The 16842-nt window shown below is 45.2% G+C and overlaps 1 protein-coding gene across 7 annotated transcripts in view; it reads left to right on the top strand.

Moving 5' to 3' along the window:
• casz1 (castor zinc finger 1) overlaps window positions 1–16842 on the top strand; it is a 76497-nt gene that overhangs the window by 20983 nt on the left and 38672 nt on the right. For 6 of the 7 annotated variants that reach the window (XM_056422960.1, XM_056422958.1, XM_056422957.1 and 3 more), the window contains exon 1: window positions 7137–7216. The exons of the other annotated variant lie outside the window; for it this stretch is intronic. In XM_056422960.1, coding sequence (XP_056278935.1) covers window positions 7138–7216 — 79 coding nt within the window. In that variant the 5' untranslated portion in view covers window position 7137. Of the gene's footprint in view, window positions 1–7136; window positions 7217–16842 lie in introns of those variants that run through there. 7 annotated transcript variants of the gene reach the window in all.

Below are 16842 nucleotides of genomic sequence, written 5' to 3'. Positions count from 1 at the left end.
CCTTTGGTTTCTTATTAATTTTGCACTGTAAATAGAATCAAATGTGAACTCATGTCGTAACCTTTGTCTTAAATAATTTCTCCTCCTAATGTAGAGCTCTGTTCCCGGGCTTCTAATTGGAGGACAGCAGTTAAATGTCTCCTCGGGTGCAGAGGCGACTGATTGCAGCAGTCTCGTCTGTTTTTCATTTGGAAAGCACCAGATTTAAAGACAAATGGGGAAACCCACATTAGTGCGAGCTGCCTTTGTGATTTCAGAGAAGCCTGCTGTACGGTTTGATTATGTATTATCATTTGAGAGCTTTAGGGGATAATCATCACTGAGATTTGCTCACGTTTCCAGCAGGTCTGCTGAGATGCATGTACGTAGCTAATGGGATTGGGCTTTTTTTCCTACCCCTCTCCTGTGGCGTTATGGAGCTGGCAGCTGAACTTGAACGGATGCGCATGGTGCTGAGTCGTGCACAAGACTATTTCAAGACTGAAATGCGATTGTTTTAATACTTTAATCCACCTGTCCTTGGCATTCAGGATGTTGCAGAAGTCGCCTAATTATTTCAGTGCCCTCTATTCTTCCTGGTTGAAATACAGCAGTGACAGCAGCACTGTTCTGATGATAAATAAGTTAATCCTAAAGGGTTTTCTTCTTTGAAATGATTTTATTAGAAATTGGCGGTCATTTATCCCGGGAAATAAAACTAAATGACAACAAAGAACCCAAACATACAACTTCGGAATTTTACTTAAAAGATGTATAGCCTAATTGAAATTTTAAAAATGCATGTATGCATAGAGGATCTGAAATACCCCAAATCACTTTAAATAAGCGAGCTATTAAAACAGACAGAATTCTCGGAATTGAACCAGGTTCAAACCTCGATAGTATGCAAACACAAATATTTTCTTTTAATTAAAAAGGCCTCATCTCGCTGTATCCTCCCCCAAGCCTGCTGCCAGCGCCCAACGACCCCCCACCCACCCTTCTTGTGCACACTCACACACACACAAATACACACACACACACACTCTTGTGATGCCTTGTTCAAATCCAGTCACACTCACAGTCACATACATTGAGCCACATTTGAGAAAAGTGATTGCTTTAATTGTGTGCTGGGCCGTGGATTCCTCTTGACTAGCTGCTAATCTGTCAGAGCCTGGTTGTTAATTGAGAACCAGGGACCACCGTCACCAGCAGTGACGGCTGCCCAGTTCACTGATAGCCCCCTGAGGGACAGTTAACCCTCAAACACCCCCCACCTCCAAAAGAAAAGGAAGAAAAAAATCACTGCCACCCTTCCCCCCAGACTGGTCCAGCCTACCAGAACCTGTGGTGGCCCTAAAAGGAGGGGAGGGGGTTGAAGAACTGGTCTGTGTCTGTGTGTGTGTGTGTGTGTGTGTGTGTGTGTGTGCGCGCTGGTTTGGGACAGTGGGGATGTGTGTTTGTGTGTGTACGTGTGGTTTGGCGGGGGGTGGCAGCTTGATAGTAATGCATGTTGATGGTTTCAAAGATACTTCATTTCAGAAACAGGGGCCTCATTAACCGTAGTCTTCATCAGGCCAGTGAGCAGCGGGCACATTAGGGGTCCACAGGAAGTTAGAGTACAGCAGGAGAGTGCATTAGGGAGGCCTGGGGAGACACACTCCCTCTCTTCTCCTTAGTTTCACTTCCACCTCCAGAGCTTTTCTATATCTTAATGCACCTTTCAGAGGAATTCGGATAGAGGTCAATAATTATGCTCTTTAAATTATTCAGTCGAGGTCCTCTGTAATTGTGCTTTTTAGAGCTCGGACATTGACAGCATGGTTTACTGCACCACGTTTGGGGCATGGCCTGACCGGATAAATCAGTTTAGAGTAAGAGAAAGAGTGTGTGAGTGTGTTTCACTGCTCCAGCATCGCCCTCTCATAACGGATGTAGCCACGATCTGCCTTTCAGAAATCTCAATGCGCGTCAACATCAAATGAACACGTCGACTCCTCTGCGGAGCACGTTTCTAAAGTTCGGATCTCTTTTGAACACATCAGCACCGAGTTGTCTGCGTCGGAGTCGGAGACCACGCGGACTACCCGCCACTGTGTGGGAATGTTTAGTTTGGGACACAACCGTGTTATTTCTGTCACATCGAGGAGAGGAAAGCACAAACTGCTAGGGTGGCAGAAAAAATAAATTCGCCAAACTTTCTCTACAAAGCCAGCCCGGCAACGTTTGACTGCACATGATAACACCGTCAGTCCACACAAGTCCTCTTTCAGCTGCCGATTATTAACACATCGCTGGAAGCAACAGAGAGAAATTCACTGTTCACAGGGTCTAATATTTATATGTATCTAGTTGGGAGAGGCATTGACAAACATGTCACACACCTGCACTTGTGTAGTACGTGCTACTGCAGTTTGGTGTCAAGCAAAGAGCCTGTACAGTTGTGTTTGGTTTGGCCGAGAGGAAGACTGTAATTACTGTCTGACGATTCATCTAGTCACTGCATTAAATAGTGTTTATCCAGCCGCCCGTGTTTCTGTCGTGGCTGAGGGAGGGGAGGGTCATGTTTTGCACAACTGAGACAGCTAGGGCAATCAGGAGAAGAATCGTGACTCCAAAACATTCAGCCTTTCTTTCTTTTCTCCCGTCCTCTCTTTGTCTTTCGCTCTCTCGGGTTGAGAACTGGTGCCATAGAAAATGAGATCTCTTTTTATCCCCCCCTCTGACACACCCACACAGAAAATAAACATAAAAAGCTAATTTGTTAGCGCCCTCATTTCAGAGGCCTGAGCAGGAGAATATTATTGGGGAGGGGGGTGGTGGGGGGGGGGGGGGGAGAGAAGTAATGCTTTGTCAAATGTTGACATATGTTGCAAACATGGGGCCTTCCGCAGCAGCAGCGTTTCGTACAGCGGCTCGGGCGCATTGTCGGCACATGAAGAGAGGATGCTTTGAAACAAGATTAGCCTCCAAATGGCCTTGCCTACCCCCCTCCCCCCCTTCCCCTCCATACCCCTGTGCATAATTTGTGTGAGTGTGCCTGCACTAAGATGCTAAATGATCAGATCTGATGACATTTTTGTTGGCCTGATTTCCCACAGAAGTAGCCCGGGTGTCATGTGGTGTGTATCCCAGAACAGCTGAAGGTGTGCGTACGCGTGTGTCCTGCTGCAAGGCCCCGTTGTCTGGCACACGGTGCGGCTCGGCTTCGTGGGCCAGAAAGCACACGTCCCTGTCACCGAGGCTACCTCCCCTTGGCTTTGGGTCAGGGTGACACTGGGCAGGGGGAGGGAACAAAATCCATCACCCGCACACCCTACCCCCACAAAAATGAATCAAAATTGGAAAACAACATGCAAGGTCTGCCTAATACAGGAACACTTGCAATATGCTGATGTTTTCTTTTGCACACTGTGTTTGCTAAATTGCCTTTGACTGCGTGCATCAGTAATGAAACTTTATGTCCTTGTGGAGAGGGCAGCAAGTCCGTTCCAGTTAGGACCGGGACGATCTCTCCTGTCTGGCTTTTGTAAGACTTTTTTCTCCTAATACACGTCCTTATGAATAAATGAAGCCCATGAAGTCATTTTTTCCATATTTGTGTAAATTGCTTTAAAAGCATTTTATCATGTCATAAAAAAGCGCAATTGATCTGCTGGGCTTAGCCCATTGGACAGCTGTGTGTTTTGTTAATGGCCACTTTGCTCCAAGCAGCTTATTAAAAAATTTATATATAAATGCTAAAATTGCATAAATTATTTAGATACAGTAAGCATTTTTTTGTTTTGGTCAGGCAGGGAGGGGCTGTTATCAGTATGGAAATTTACCATAGTATATTATCTCTTGAAATATAGTAATATATCTGCCCAGACACATATGTGTCCTCCTCACTGCACCCCCATACATGCAGAGGCGAAGGGAAAAAAGTATATATTTTTTGATGACTTCGTTTCAGCAACCACGGAATGTCACCCATATCCTGGTTGATTGTACTTTCGAGTTTTATGATGTTTTTCCATTGATTTGTTTCCCCGGCGCAGCTGCCGACCTCTATTGAGGGACGAACGTAATCAGCGCTGACGCAAATTAGATGGTTATTCGTTTCGAAAATTGACAGAAAAACAATAAAAAAGATGAAATGCTCCCAAATCAATAGATATAATGAAATTCAAATAATCCGAGAGATGAGGTCTCCATGGCAACTGATAATGTGGAAAAGAAAACAATTTAATAAAGGACAGACACGCTTTGAAAACAGATTGGGGAGGGAGGAGGGGGGGTGGCTGTAAAGCGGGGAGAGGAGAGGAGAGCAGAGGAGAGAGGAGGTGGGGAGATGGAGGGATAGAGAGAGGAAGGGAGGGAGGGAGAGAGGTGGAGGGGTGTTTGTGGCTGTCGTGGTTGCTCTATAGCTTGTTTCCCCTGGCGTGTGAAGGATCTGTGTCTGTCCCAAGGACACCGGAATAATTAGAAACGCTTTCAGGCCAGAAAGTGCAGATTCAGGTTTTAATACACAAAATTATTTCAGGGGCAGTGAATCGGAAAACCATTTGTTGGTGACCTTCCTGAAAGGCCTCCCCCCTCCCCGGTACAGGGCAAGATGGAGGCTATGTGGCAGCACTGCCTGAGTTATGGCATATTTGTGTTTTTATAGAGGCTGGGGGAATGGAGTTGGGGAAGTTGGGAGGGGGGGGGGAGCAGGGAGTGGGGGTAACCGTGCGTGAGTGGTTGTGTTTCGGTGTATATGTGTGTGTGTGTGTGGGTGTGTGGGTGTGTGCGTGTGTGCGTGCATTATTTTGGGGGGTGGGACATAGGCAGACCTGCATCTGTGTGTAAGTGTGTGTGTGTGTGTGTGTGTGTGTGCGTGGGTCTGGCAGGAGTTTAGGAAGAGGGAGGGAGAGCAAAGACATGAGGGAGAAAGTGAGACGGTGAGAGAAACGGGGAAGTTGCAGATCCGGCTGTATTTACAGATCAGTTGTCAAAAGGAGTCATTTAAGGGGAATGCGCCCATTCCCGCACGGTGACGGGCGAGGTGCCTGTTTAAAAAGCAAAAAGACAACTATGAACCTGAGAGAAAGATAGTCAAACACAGGCTTTTTCTGTTGAAGACAGACAGAGCAGGGGGTGGCGAGGGAAGCGAGTGGGTGTTAAGTGACTTCATTTGTAGTCTATTTAAGGTATGTTTTACTTGTCCTTGTGCCGCTCCTCCAACATCCAACACAGGGGCTGCGTTCTAGTTAGCACAGCAAGGGAATAATGATTGAGAGCATCGCTCTTATTTCCTGTAAATACAAATGACTTTCCTTCATCTGACTAAAAACCTGTATTTGATTTCAGTATTGCTGTCTTGCTCCTGATGCAAACAGTGATAAGAGTTAACCAAAAGCAAAGCGTGTTTTCTCTCATAAGCTTATCACGACATTATTAAGTATGCATACACTTTCTGGTGGCTTTATTCAACATCCGTGTCCTGCTCTCTTAACATCCTATTTTCTTTATTACTCTTTGTCAACGTTTTGAAGGCAGTCTGGTTGGGCGTTGGAGCCTTGTCTGTCAAGCAGTGACTACAATTTTTGTGTCATTAGAAGGCTTTGTTTGACTCAAATAAAGGCGATCCACCCTCTGTTCAAATGATACAAACAGCAGGTCCGGGATATCACGTCTTGAGTGCAGATGCCCTTATCCTGTTCCAGGCAGCAATAAATGGAAATAACAAGTCCTCACACAGAGGTTGGACTGATAATCACTGTTCTGATATTTTACTAGCGCAGGATCCTGATCAGGATCACTGCTTTCCTGCAATATAAACTCATAAAAGTGAGGCAATATTTGATAAAAAATGTGGGATCAAGTTCCACATAGTGGTAACCTTGGCATGAATTAGTTTGTTGCCTAATACATTATTAAGGTGTTCAAAGTGTATTCTTTGATCTACTCTCTACTTACTTTTTTAAAGGCATTTTACACCTTTAATTCAGATGTTAACACAATGTTGTACACAGCAGAGTGTATATTATTACAGGATTATAGGGACTCTTGATAGATCATCCTTTCTTTCACCCGAGGGAATCTGCCCTTATTCAACGGCAAACAGAGATCTGACATTCTTCAGCAGGACAGCTAATATTCTCCAGTATTGATATTGCAATGTGAAAAGTGCCCCACAAGTAGGCGAGGAACTAGAAATTCCCTACTGGGCACTAGCTAAGAGCCTTCAAATATAACATGCCAGTGTCATTGAAGGCAGTTTTATTTTTATTTTGTACATGCAAAAAAAACAAAAAAAAAGACCCGAGATATGAGAGCCGATAGGGAACCGCTGTGTGTTTGCGTGTTTTAATGTTTGTGCACACGCACACTGACACACACATAGGGCACAACGCACATGTTATCACTGTCACCAGCAGCAGTAGCAAACAGCGGCAGTTGTTCTGTGTGTGTCCGTGTTGTGTATCAGAGAAAGTGTGTACGCTTCTCTCTCTCTCTCTCTCTCTGGCTGCTCGCTCTGAGAGACACACTGTAAGTCAATCTGTGTGTTCATATGCCTGTGAGTGAGTGTGTGTGTGTGTGAGAAAAATAGTTGGTACTGTACTACACTTCAGGGGCCAGGAGCCAGGACCGAGCCTAGCCGAACAGGGCTGTAAAGGGCCGAGGGCCAGTTCCCCGTGTGCACACCACCCACTTCACACCTGTCTCTCTTACAGATACACACACACACACACACACACACACACACACGGCTCATACAGCCGTGCTGCTCGGCACAGGGCTCTCATTGTAGCAGTGACAGGAGGGCGCCCGTTAAGTGGCTCTCTCTTCCTGGGGCCTGTGTGTGTTTTGTTCCCCCATGTGGCTGTGGGGTGGAGAAGGGCGATGAAGGACCCCTACTGGTAAAGTGGGTAAACTCGCACAGCCTCGACATCTGTGCTAGGAAGAGGGAGGGAGGGAGAGAGGAGGGGAAGGAGTGGAGAGAGGGGGTGGGTAAGGAAGGAGGAGAGATAGACAGCGAGAGAGGAGGACAGAGTGGGAAAGAGGAAAGGAGTGAGAAGGAGAGAGGGAGGGAGGGAGAGAGAGAGGGAGGGAGAGAGAGACAGAAGGAGGGGGGGGGAGAGAGAGAGAGATAGAGCAGAGCTTTGGCAGAGAGCAGTTGAGGAAAAAATGCCTTGCTTTGTGGAGAGAATTCTTCCAGGGCAGGAGGGAGAGGTGAGGCAGAGCGCAGAGGGCGGTCTGCTGCCAGGTAAGACTCACACACACCTTCCCCTCTCTCTCTCTCTCTCTCTCTCTCTCTCCTCACGCAGGAGTTGAGTGCTACCTCGAGGTGAACGGGTCTGCTACTAGTTGCAGCTGGCATGAGTCAGGCACGCATGTGTAGTGATGTGGTGGGTGGTGTCAAAGTGTGTGTGTGTTAGAGAGAGAGAGAGGGAGAGAGAGAGAGGGAGAGAGAGAGGGAGAGAGAGAGAGGGGGGGGGAGAGAGAGAGAGAGAGAGAGAGCCAGTGTGAGGAAACAAAGCAGGTGGAAAGATTGTCCTTTCGGAAAAAAAGGCTTCTTTAATTACAAATGCATACTTGTGCCTATATAGTGGATTTACTGGATGTCAGTGATATGTTTAATTAATTTAAAGTTTATTAGTGTTGCTTCCTCAAAAGTTTTGGTATTGACTTTTTGTCCTAAGCACGCCACATTTCCACTTTTGTATATTCTACAGTTACATTTATTACATTCAGTGGTGAAAAGTACATTTGTTCACACACTGTACTTTACCCTAGAATGTCCAGGTGCATTTACTTTTACTTTACTTTATTTTACATTAACAGTTATTTCACAGTTATAGTTTACATTTACTGTAATTCAATAGATTATTATTTTACAAATAAAATACAAAATTGGATTTTAAAATAGGATGCATTAATGCACTACCACATTTTTTTTAATTAGCGGCAGTCTTAACACTAAAATGTTTGCATTTTATTAAGGAATGATAATCCATTTATATAAAAATATAACACTATGCACATTTTCTATAGTGACTACTTTTACCTTTGAGGACTTTTTTTTAACTTTAACTTTTGTACTTTTTAAGAACTGTCATTTTCTTTTTAGAATGTCCTTTTACTTGTAATTAAGTATTTTTAAATTGGGGTGTTGCTACTTTTACTTTATCCACCACTAGTTACACATTATTTTAAAGGAAATAGGTTGTATCTATTATAAGGCATTTCAGGCCATTAAAGTGATAAAAGGCTACAAAAATACACTTTCAAGAAAAAATCTAAATACACTATTAATGCTTAAAATAAATAAATTTAAAAAACACCGACAATCCCTCTGCTCTTATATCAAGTGCAGATGTTTTTAAGTATGAAATGAGATAATTTGCCATGTTGGTGGAGTTTGATGCAGGTGTTGTGATGGAGAGGTTTTCCACTCAGCTGATGTAAACTGGTTCGGCTGAAGAAAGACTAAAGAGTCCCTTTCTCTCTCGTGGAGTTCAGTGAGAGGAATAATCCTCTTTGTGGACAATTAGATGTTCTGCTTTTGGTTAAATAAATACTATATCCGTGAACATGAACACAGATTTGCATGCGGCCCTGTGGATGTCTCTCAAACAGCCGAGTGCCAGGGCCCCGATGGGCCTGATATTTCCTGTCGAGGCCCAGAGCAACAAAAAAGAAGAAAAAGAAAAAAAAGACGAGGCAGAAGTTTGCCGGCTCCAACTTCACGCTTGCTGTTTATTTGTTTATTTAACAAATGGAACCAGCTTCCTGAGTGAAAGGTGAAGTCAGAATTGAATTTGGCTTGCGTTACCGTGGCGATCTGGCAACCGCTCCCTTATCCCATAGGACTGCTCTGGTTGCTGTGTGCCGGGCGCGTGTGTTTGTTATTTAACTGCCGTGGTGTGTGTGTGTGTGTGTGTGTGTGTGTGTGTGTGTGTGTGTGTTTGAGTAGTGGGTGGTGGTAGCAGCATCCACCAGAGAGACATTTTACTAAGCAGACATTTCCCCCTCTGTTTTCACTCTGACCTGGTAGGAGATTGATGACTGAATTGTGGAGTACATGTTAACAGTAACTGGTGATTTATGAAGATACTCAGGGTAAGTGAGGCCGCACAGGCTGAGGGAAGGGAAAAGATATAGCCTTTTAAGTTAATGCAAAAATATTGCCTTTTTAAGAAAGAATTGTTATTACCACTGCTGGGTTTGGGGAGAGGTCTGAGTTCGAGTTGAATGTGCACAAAGTGTGATGTGAAGCTTTTGCTTTCCCATTGGCCAAGCACCTTTCTTTGTTTCTGACCTTTAAATATTGACTTCATTCAACAAGTGAAACAAATGTACCGAAATAAAACATATCTGCATCTAGATGTATAGAGGAATAGATATTCCGATTAATTAATAGAGAGACATTTAAATTGAAAAACATCAAAACTTTGTTCTGGGTAAACCACAGTGGAAAACTTTTCTTGGATGAACCCTTGCACTGCAACAAGTGCACTGTGTGTTTTGGCAACCCCCCTCAGCCAAAGATCCCTCTGAAAATCCACATGCAATTTTAGAAGAATCAGATTATTTTCCTTTCCTTGGCTGGTGAACTCCCTTGATATTATGCAGACGCGGAATCCTCTACATTCAAATAAGAGATTCAATCCACTTGGATGTGATCTATAGCATTTTTAAGGAATAAAGCAATTTTAGGGAATACAGAATAGTGCTTCCCCTGGAAGAGGGATGGCTTTCATTTTTTTCGAGGCACCTCTTAGACTGAGTGAAATGTTTCCCCTGTTCGCTCAGGGACGACTTTATTTCTTACCAGGGATTTAACACTCACTCAGTCCCCTCATAAATACAGCGTCCCTCAGCCATTCGCTATCCATAACTCATGCACTAACTCTCTAGCTAACTAAACTCGAATAGCAGAGCAACACTTGTTTGTCTTTTACCTCAGTCTTTCTCTCTCTCTCTTCCTCTTTGTCTCTTCTCCTCCTCTTAGCTGATTTATACATGATGGAATCTTCTCTGACTACTGTCTCACAAGGCTCCTGCGCGGCTCTCCTTGGCCCACTCGTGGAGTGGGTTTTACAAGAAATGTGCATTTGAATATGAGCCAGCCTAATCTCCTCGAGGCTATTTAGAGTGATCCTAATGCTCCAAGAATGAGCGAGAACAACACCGGAGAAAATGCGGATATCCCTCTCGGCGTGTCACAACACAACTCAGGTCTCAAAGAACCAAGTCTTTAATTTGCTGATGAAAATCTTTCTGGAAGGCAAAGGACAGACAATTCCTATTTCAAGTGACCTGTTGAACACATCAGTCTCCTTCCACAATTCTTCGCATGTGGTTCGGTTTTTTGTCTTTCCTACCAGTGAAGATCTTGACTTTATTCTTAACATCTCAATGGTACAATGAATTACAGCTGATAAACTTTCAAGCTTTGCACTTTCAGTAGTTGAAAGTGATCAGGTGGGATATTACAGTACGGCAGAAGCCTTTACTGATCTGGTGCCGATTGGCATTTTGGGAAGAGACCGTCTTTCTGGCGTGGTTCCCGCATCGGTTGTTAACAGCCTGCTGGTACCTTCTGTTCTCTCAGCTCTTCAAGCATCTGAAGACCCTCTGAAGTCAAAATCACCTATTTTGACGTCTCATGGCACATCCGATGTTTTGTTGTATTTGCGTCTAAAAAAGCACAGTCCCTGCTTGAAGGAAGGAATAACCCTCGGCACTCGTTGGTGTCGGATGGGGGAGGAGGGTATCGTTTCTCTTTCTTCCCCCGCACGCCCCATCTCCCTGCTCTCCTTTGTGTCCTTCCTTTCTTTTTGATCTCACCATCAAATCTTCCCTGGTTTTTATGAGTGACGTTTACCCGAGAGCGGCTTGGGAAATGGCTGGCTGAAGAAGACGTTTGAGAAAATGCGCCTGAGCAAGCTATCACCTTTGATAAAGCCAACGCTCCAGTGGGAGAGGGAGAAGAAGAAAGCCAAATAGTAAGAGCATTGTTGGTAATGAAAAATGCCATGCAAGAGGGAGCCTCTCTCTGATCCGCAGCCTGTTAAACCAACAATGTACAGTACAACAGACACTGCAGTGGTACATCAAGCACTTCGCTGTTGTTGTGACACAATGCGTGCTTGACCCAGAGGACTGATCCAAATCTGGGGTAACACACTGTGCCTTTATTGCACATCAGCTGGGCACCAAATAATCTCATAATACAGCGCTCACACACACGAGGTGAGTCACGCTGGTGCTGCCATCCACACTGGTATCCCTTCAGCTGTGTCACCGGTTGGCAAAAGGCTGGCAAGTCGCTTGGAAGCACTGCGAAAAGAGAAAGAAATAATGGGTAAGTGGAGGGTAGTTGGAGGCACAGAGTGCAAGAAATGTTAGTTTTAGTAATTACTACCTCCATAGAGAAGCAGTGGAGAGGACAGTGAGGCAAGCGGGCGCACGAAGGAGGCCCCGTGTGCAGATAATGAAGGGGTATCATTGTAGCTCTGACAGCGTTAATCTTAGAGTGCTCTACAGTGTTTCTGTGTGTGTGTGTGTGTGTGTGTGTATGCTCTGTTCAGCATATGTTGCTGGGGTGCATGGAGGTCATGATGCAGTGCCATTGACTCTCGCCCTCCCAGTAACACGAGCCCACCTGACAGCACGGTTGCTCCGAGCACGCTGACATTCGCCGCCTCTCACAGCTTCTCGAAGACGATCCTCAAACCCGGCAGCCTCAAAAAGCACCGGGATCACCGATCAGCACCCAAACTTTGCAGAAGAGGGAGGAAGAAAGGAGGAGAGCGAGAGAGAAAAATTGGGGGGGGAAGAGCAATCCAACTTTCTTTGAGCCTGGCTTTTTCCTTTTCTTTTTTTTTCTTCCCATTTGAAGATGTGAGACACTCATTTAAGCCTCATTGCACACCAACACTCAACACACGAGAAAGTGTTATGAATATGTATCAACACAGCATATGGCAGCAGTAGCAGTGGGACTAGGTGTGTCCAGAAGGGTAGAGTGCTGCCGATGCATTATTCTCCATTCAAATTACCACGGTAAGAGGAGCTGAGAGGTGTTCTCCACCTCTTCAGACCGGGCCGGAGAAGAACCAGGATCGTACCAGGCGGCTGGACCGGTGGAGCGGTGACGAGCACAGTGGTTTCCTTGATTTGGTGGACATTTTTTATGCAGGTTCAAACCCAGAACTCGCTGACACGAGCGTGATTAAAAGTGATATTTCTGACACATTAGGATGCGCACGGGAAGTAACCTCCTCTAAAGCGTTCATTATTAGATGCATGACAGACCTGAATATTTATAAAATAGCTTTCAATAATTAATAGCAGCAATCTGCTCCCGTAATTCATCAGATTTGCACTTCAACAGAGTATCCGTTTTCACTTTAAAATAATAATAAGAGGAATATTAATGTTGGAGAAATGTAAAACGGGCAGCTGGATACAGTGCAAATAGGTGCTCCGTGTTCACTTCTGAGGCTTTCCTTTAACCTGTCACTTTTAAAATAAAATTACATTTTTAGCCGTCAACACTGCACCGTTTGAAAACCCGCAGTTGTTTGTGCTCGACAATTTAGTGAGCGGCTTCTTACAAATGTGGCAAGTTATGAAGATGAAGATGCCGGAGACAAAGTGGGTTTGGTGTGAAATGCAAAAGTAGACGCTGTGGTTTTATCAAAAGCAAATTTATTTGTTTGAGTCAACTTCAGCAGCACTTCCTTTTGTATGCTGAGAACCAAAATAGACAGCACTCTTTTTCCTGTAAAGCAGCTTAGTTTGTTTCATCTTTTAACAGTCATTTTACTTTTTTCTCCCCCTTATTATTGTGAGTGTTGTTTTATCACACCTTCAATTTCAGTCTCGGCACATTCCTCCCTCTACTGAAGTCCCAGAAACAAGAATGTTCCTGTTTTAGGTGAAAACTGCCGCATTTTGTAAAGCCTTGCCGTTCACATTGAACTCTTTTTGGTAAAGCACACTGTTTTAGTGCTCATGCGGCGGTGGTGTGTCTATCCTCGCGCAGATCGCTTATTTCCTGAGTGTGTAGACACGTCGGTGTGCATATTTGACAGTGTGTGTCTCAGCAAATGATGTGACCTGAGAGCACACAGCACAATGCCCTGCTGTCTCCAACCTTGCAAACATGCGCACACACACACACACACACTTAATATTGGCAACAGCCACTTAACATATCGGACCCACACTCCCCCAACCATCGACGGACACATTCACTTAATAATGTCACATAATGTCAACTTATTGTCTCTTTAATTCTGCTCATCAGAAAAGTAAAAAGAAAGCAAAAGTTCCGGCAGCCGAGTTATAGCCACAGGGGCTGAGGACTGCAAATCCCACGAGCAGGAAGACTCATTCTCATCACTTCCTCTCTTAACCCGCCAAAGAATGTATTGTGATCAAACTTTAATCGCGCTTCATAAGAATAAATTGAGCATTAATAGAGTATCATGCGATTTTTAAAAAGTCTACATGTAAAGCCGTGGATTTTGAGCGAGCCATGGGTCATTTTCGGACAGGTAGAGAACCGGGGTGATATTTTAACGGGCACCTGTGATTCATTCTTCCGCGTATAAAGTCCAAAAGAGGAAAACGTCTGTCAGGCAGAGCAAATGTTTTAATGGGAGCCGGGGATCGATGCTGTCAGCGCAGGCATCCTGTCTGGAAATACATGCAGTTTTAGGTTAATGTCACCTCCTTCTTTCTTTTCAAGGGGAGAGAAGAGAAAGAAGAGCAAAGGGAGGAGAGAGTGAGCGAGGTGGTGGGGGGAGGAGGGGGGGGGCAGGTCAGCAAGATCGGAAGCATACATTCTCAGCCAGGTCAGATTTAGGAAAATCGCTTGAAAAACATTGACTCGCACTCTCATTCACGAGCCCCCCCCCCCACCCCCATATCTGAAAAACAAATTTAAGATGTAACCTTGGAAATCAATTAAGAAGTCCCCGGGAGCTTGAGGGGGTAAAAGAGAAAAGGTCCACCCTTTTTTTTCCTTCTATTTCCTTCTTCCCCCTCCCGACACGTCTTTTTCTTTCCTCCGATTAACAGAGACTTGGATCTGCCCGTCAGAGCACGGCATCGTGTGAGGAGGCTTTGTCAGTCGGGGCTTTATTTAATTTTTTTCCGCGGCAGAGTGCCTTAAATGCTGTCAAAGTGTCTTGAGGGTCTTATTAAAGAAATGCCACCGCTCATTTCCTTGTAATGCAAGTCGTCTGCTGGTGAAAGGGGGCATGTCTAAAGATCTAAACAGCTTTGCTTTTTAGGCTTCACATTAGGGGTTATCTGTGAGGGCTTGTCATTGATTGACATTATCCGGCCTGACAGGGCCTCATATCAAGGTTAACCTCGTGGACATAAGTGCCACCCGCACGGACACACAAACACACTCACACACTCACACACTCACCCACACTCGCAGTCAAATAAGGCGCGCTCTCCTCAACTTCCTGTTGAGCGGGGTGGTACGTACCGTATGTGTGCCGGCTTCATCCGTGTGTGTGTGTGTGTGTAAGACAGGTGGAGATTTCCAGACTTAATTGATAACTAATGGAGCGGCGTGTGCTGAGTTTACCCTGGAGGATTGACACAGTGTGTGTTTGTGTGTGTGTCCTGTGGAGAGATAGGGGGGCGAGGTGATCGTAAGGGGATGGGGATGACTTGCTCAGCAGTGCAGCTCCGGATTCGAGTAAATTAAATATGGCCCCAAAGATAATGACATCGAATGACATGCACCAGTCTGGCGGCTCCTGACCTCTTAGGCAAGCCGACCGCTCACTTTGCGACAAGAAGAAAGTGTGTAAGTAACACTCACAACACACACACACACACATCTCCCCTTCTCCCTCCCAACAAGCCACAAAGGCAAAGAGAGATCCCCGTGACCAAAATACAACTGAAGCAGTTAATCTGTACAGATATTAGCTCAAGGGCCCTTGAGAGGTGCACCGCTGAGCCCCTTCTCCACTATACTACCCACACTGCCTTGCTGCCGCACCAAGCCGGGCAACCATGAGGGAGGGACACAGGGGTCGTCTGCTCATTTACCGTGGCGGTTGGCTTATCAAATTGCACTCCCGGTGTCTTGAAACTGAACATGGGAGCTGAGCTTCAAAATAAAGCTGCAGGAATAAATTTCCCTTGTTTCAATCTGTGGAGGCATGGGACTGTGTGCCATTGTGTATTTTTTAGAGCAAAAGTTTTTTGCCTCCCTCAACACAAACACTTAGAAATTAAGTTGTCATCTGGTGCCAGCTGGGTGTACAGATTTGATGTACAATTTTAACAAGTTAGCCGTGTGTCCCATGAATTACCCTCAGCAGCAAACTCAATGAAAGTTGGCGGTTTTGGTTTGTGCCTGTCAGAATGGTTCTTGTCACTCATGTCAGATTTATTTATTTTTTCTTCTCCCTGAGTCCATTTTAAGCAGCTTGTTCTCTGCTCTGGAAAACACCATAATTACCCTGTTTGTGATGAGGCCTGAGGGCGTATTTGTCCTTAGATTTCAACTTTCCTGCCTGATTGCCCTCAAGTTCAACGTCTTTCCTCTTCCGCCTGGACTTGAAATATACTTAGTATTCTTCAGCCATTGTTGTGCAGTCAGTGTGTGTGCTACTGGCTCCGTTAGGGTCTGCCTTTGTCCTGCAGTTTTCTTCTTTGTCTTTCGCGGTGGTGTGACGGCAGTGTGGCGTTTGGCTGAGGGCTTGAGTTTGATAACAGCCCGTGGACCGAGCGGTGAAATAGTCCAAACGGGTCCTTCACGGTCAGCATCCCCAGAAAGACGGCACACAACGCGCAAGGTCATGTTCTAGACTAAAAGCAATAAGTGCTTTATTGATAGAAAAAACAACAACAAGCAGACAGATGTGCAACCAACTGATTAATAATAAAATACATTTGTGAGAGGGAGGGAAAGGGCGAGGGTTGGGGGCAGGGGAAGAAGAGACAGCCACCTCCCGACTATATGCCCATATGTCTGTGCACTGCATGCGTCTGCCCGTCCTGCATGCATATACAATACGTTTGCAGAACATCATTGATCCTGAACTGGGACCTAAAAAGAAAAATCCATGAGAAATCCAGTAGTTTAAAAAAAAGAACCAAATGTGACAGATTGGTGCTGGTGGCGGTTTCCCTGGTGCACAGTGTGCCTCCTCTGCAGTGTGTGTGATCTGTAAAGTACAGTGTGAAAGTACCGTTTAACAGGAGATCACAAGCAACCCACTTCTCCTGTTTCGACCGTGATCCACGTATCATATACATCTGATCACTACCGCGGTTTACGACGGAGACAACGGTCACCACGGGTTCCTTTTATTCCATTCAGTCACTTAATGAACAATGTGCCTTTTGTACCGCACCTATTGTGCCATTATCTTTTTATGAAAATAAGCATGGGGCATTGGACTGTCGTCATCTTTTATGTGCCTCTGTCGCTCTCTTTTCTCTTTTCCCCCGACCTGGCAAACCTGCCAAGTGAGTAGGTCTCCAAAGTGGATCCGTCAGCGGCAGATTTAGTTGTTGAGGTGGGAAGAGCCGAGTCCCCTTCCCAGCCCAACCTGTTCCTTCAGGAGGACTCCGAGAGACAATAGTGCTTTGAGATTTCCATATGCTCTGCCACCCCCTTCTCCTCAGTGATCACCTAGAGTTATCCCCCCCAGCCCCCACCCCTCTTGCTCCGTAGTTAGTGTATACCCGCTTTTACAACCCCCTTTTTTTCTAAATCTCTTTTCTACATAAACTTCTCCTCAGATGCGCCCACCCCTCAACCCCCTTCTATCAACTAGTTGGCAATGGCATTGTTTTTAATCATCAGAACCTCAAAATTATTATTATCGCTTCTGATAC

This window comes from Pseudoliparis swirei, chromosome 9 (assembly GCF_029220125.1).
Source record: "Pseudoliparis swirei isolate HS2019 ecotype Mariana Trench chromosome 9, NWPU_hadal_v1, whole genome shotgun sequence".
Classification (NCBI taxonomy): Eukaryota; Metazoa; Chordata; class Actinopteri; order Perciformes; family Liparidae; genus Pseudoliparis; species Pseudoliparis swirei.
This window is presented reverse-complemented; position numbering and strand designations above follow the sequence as displayed.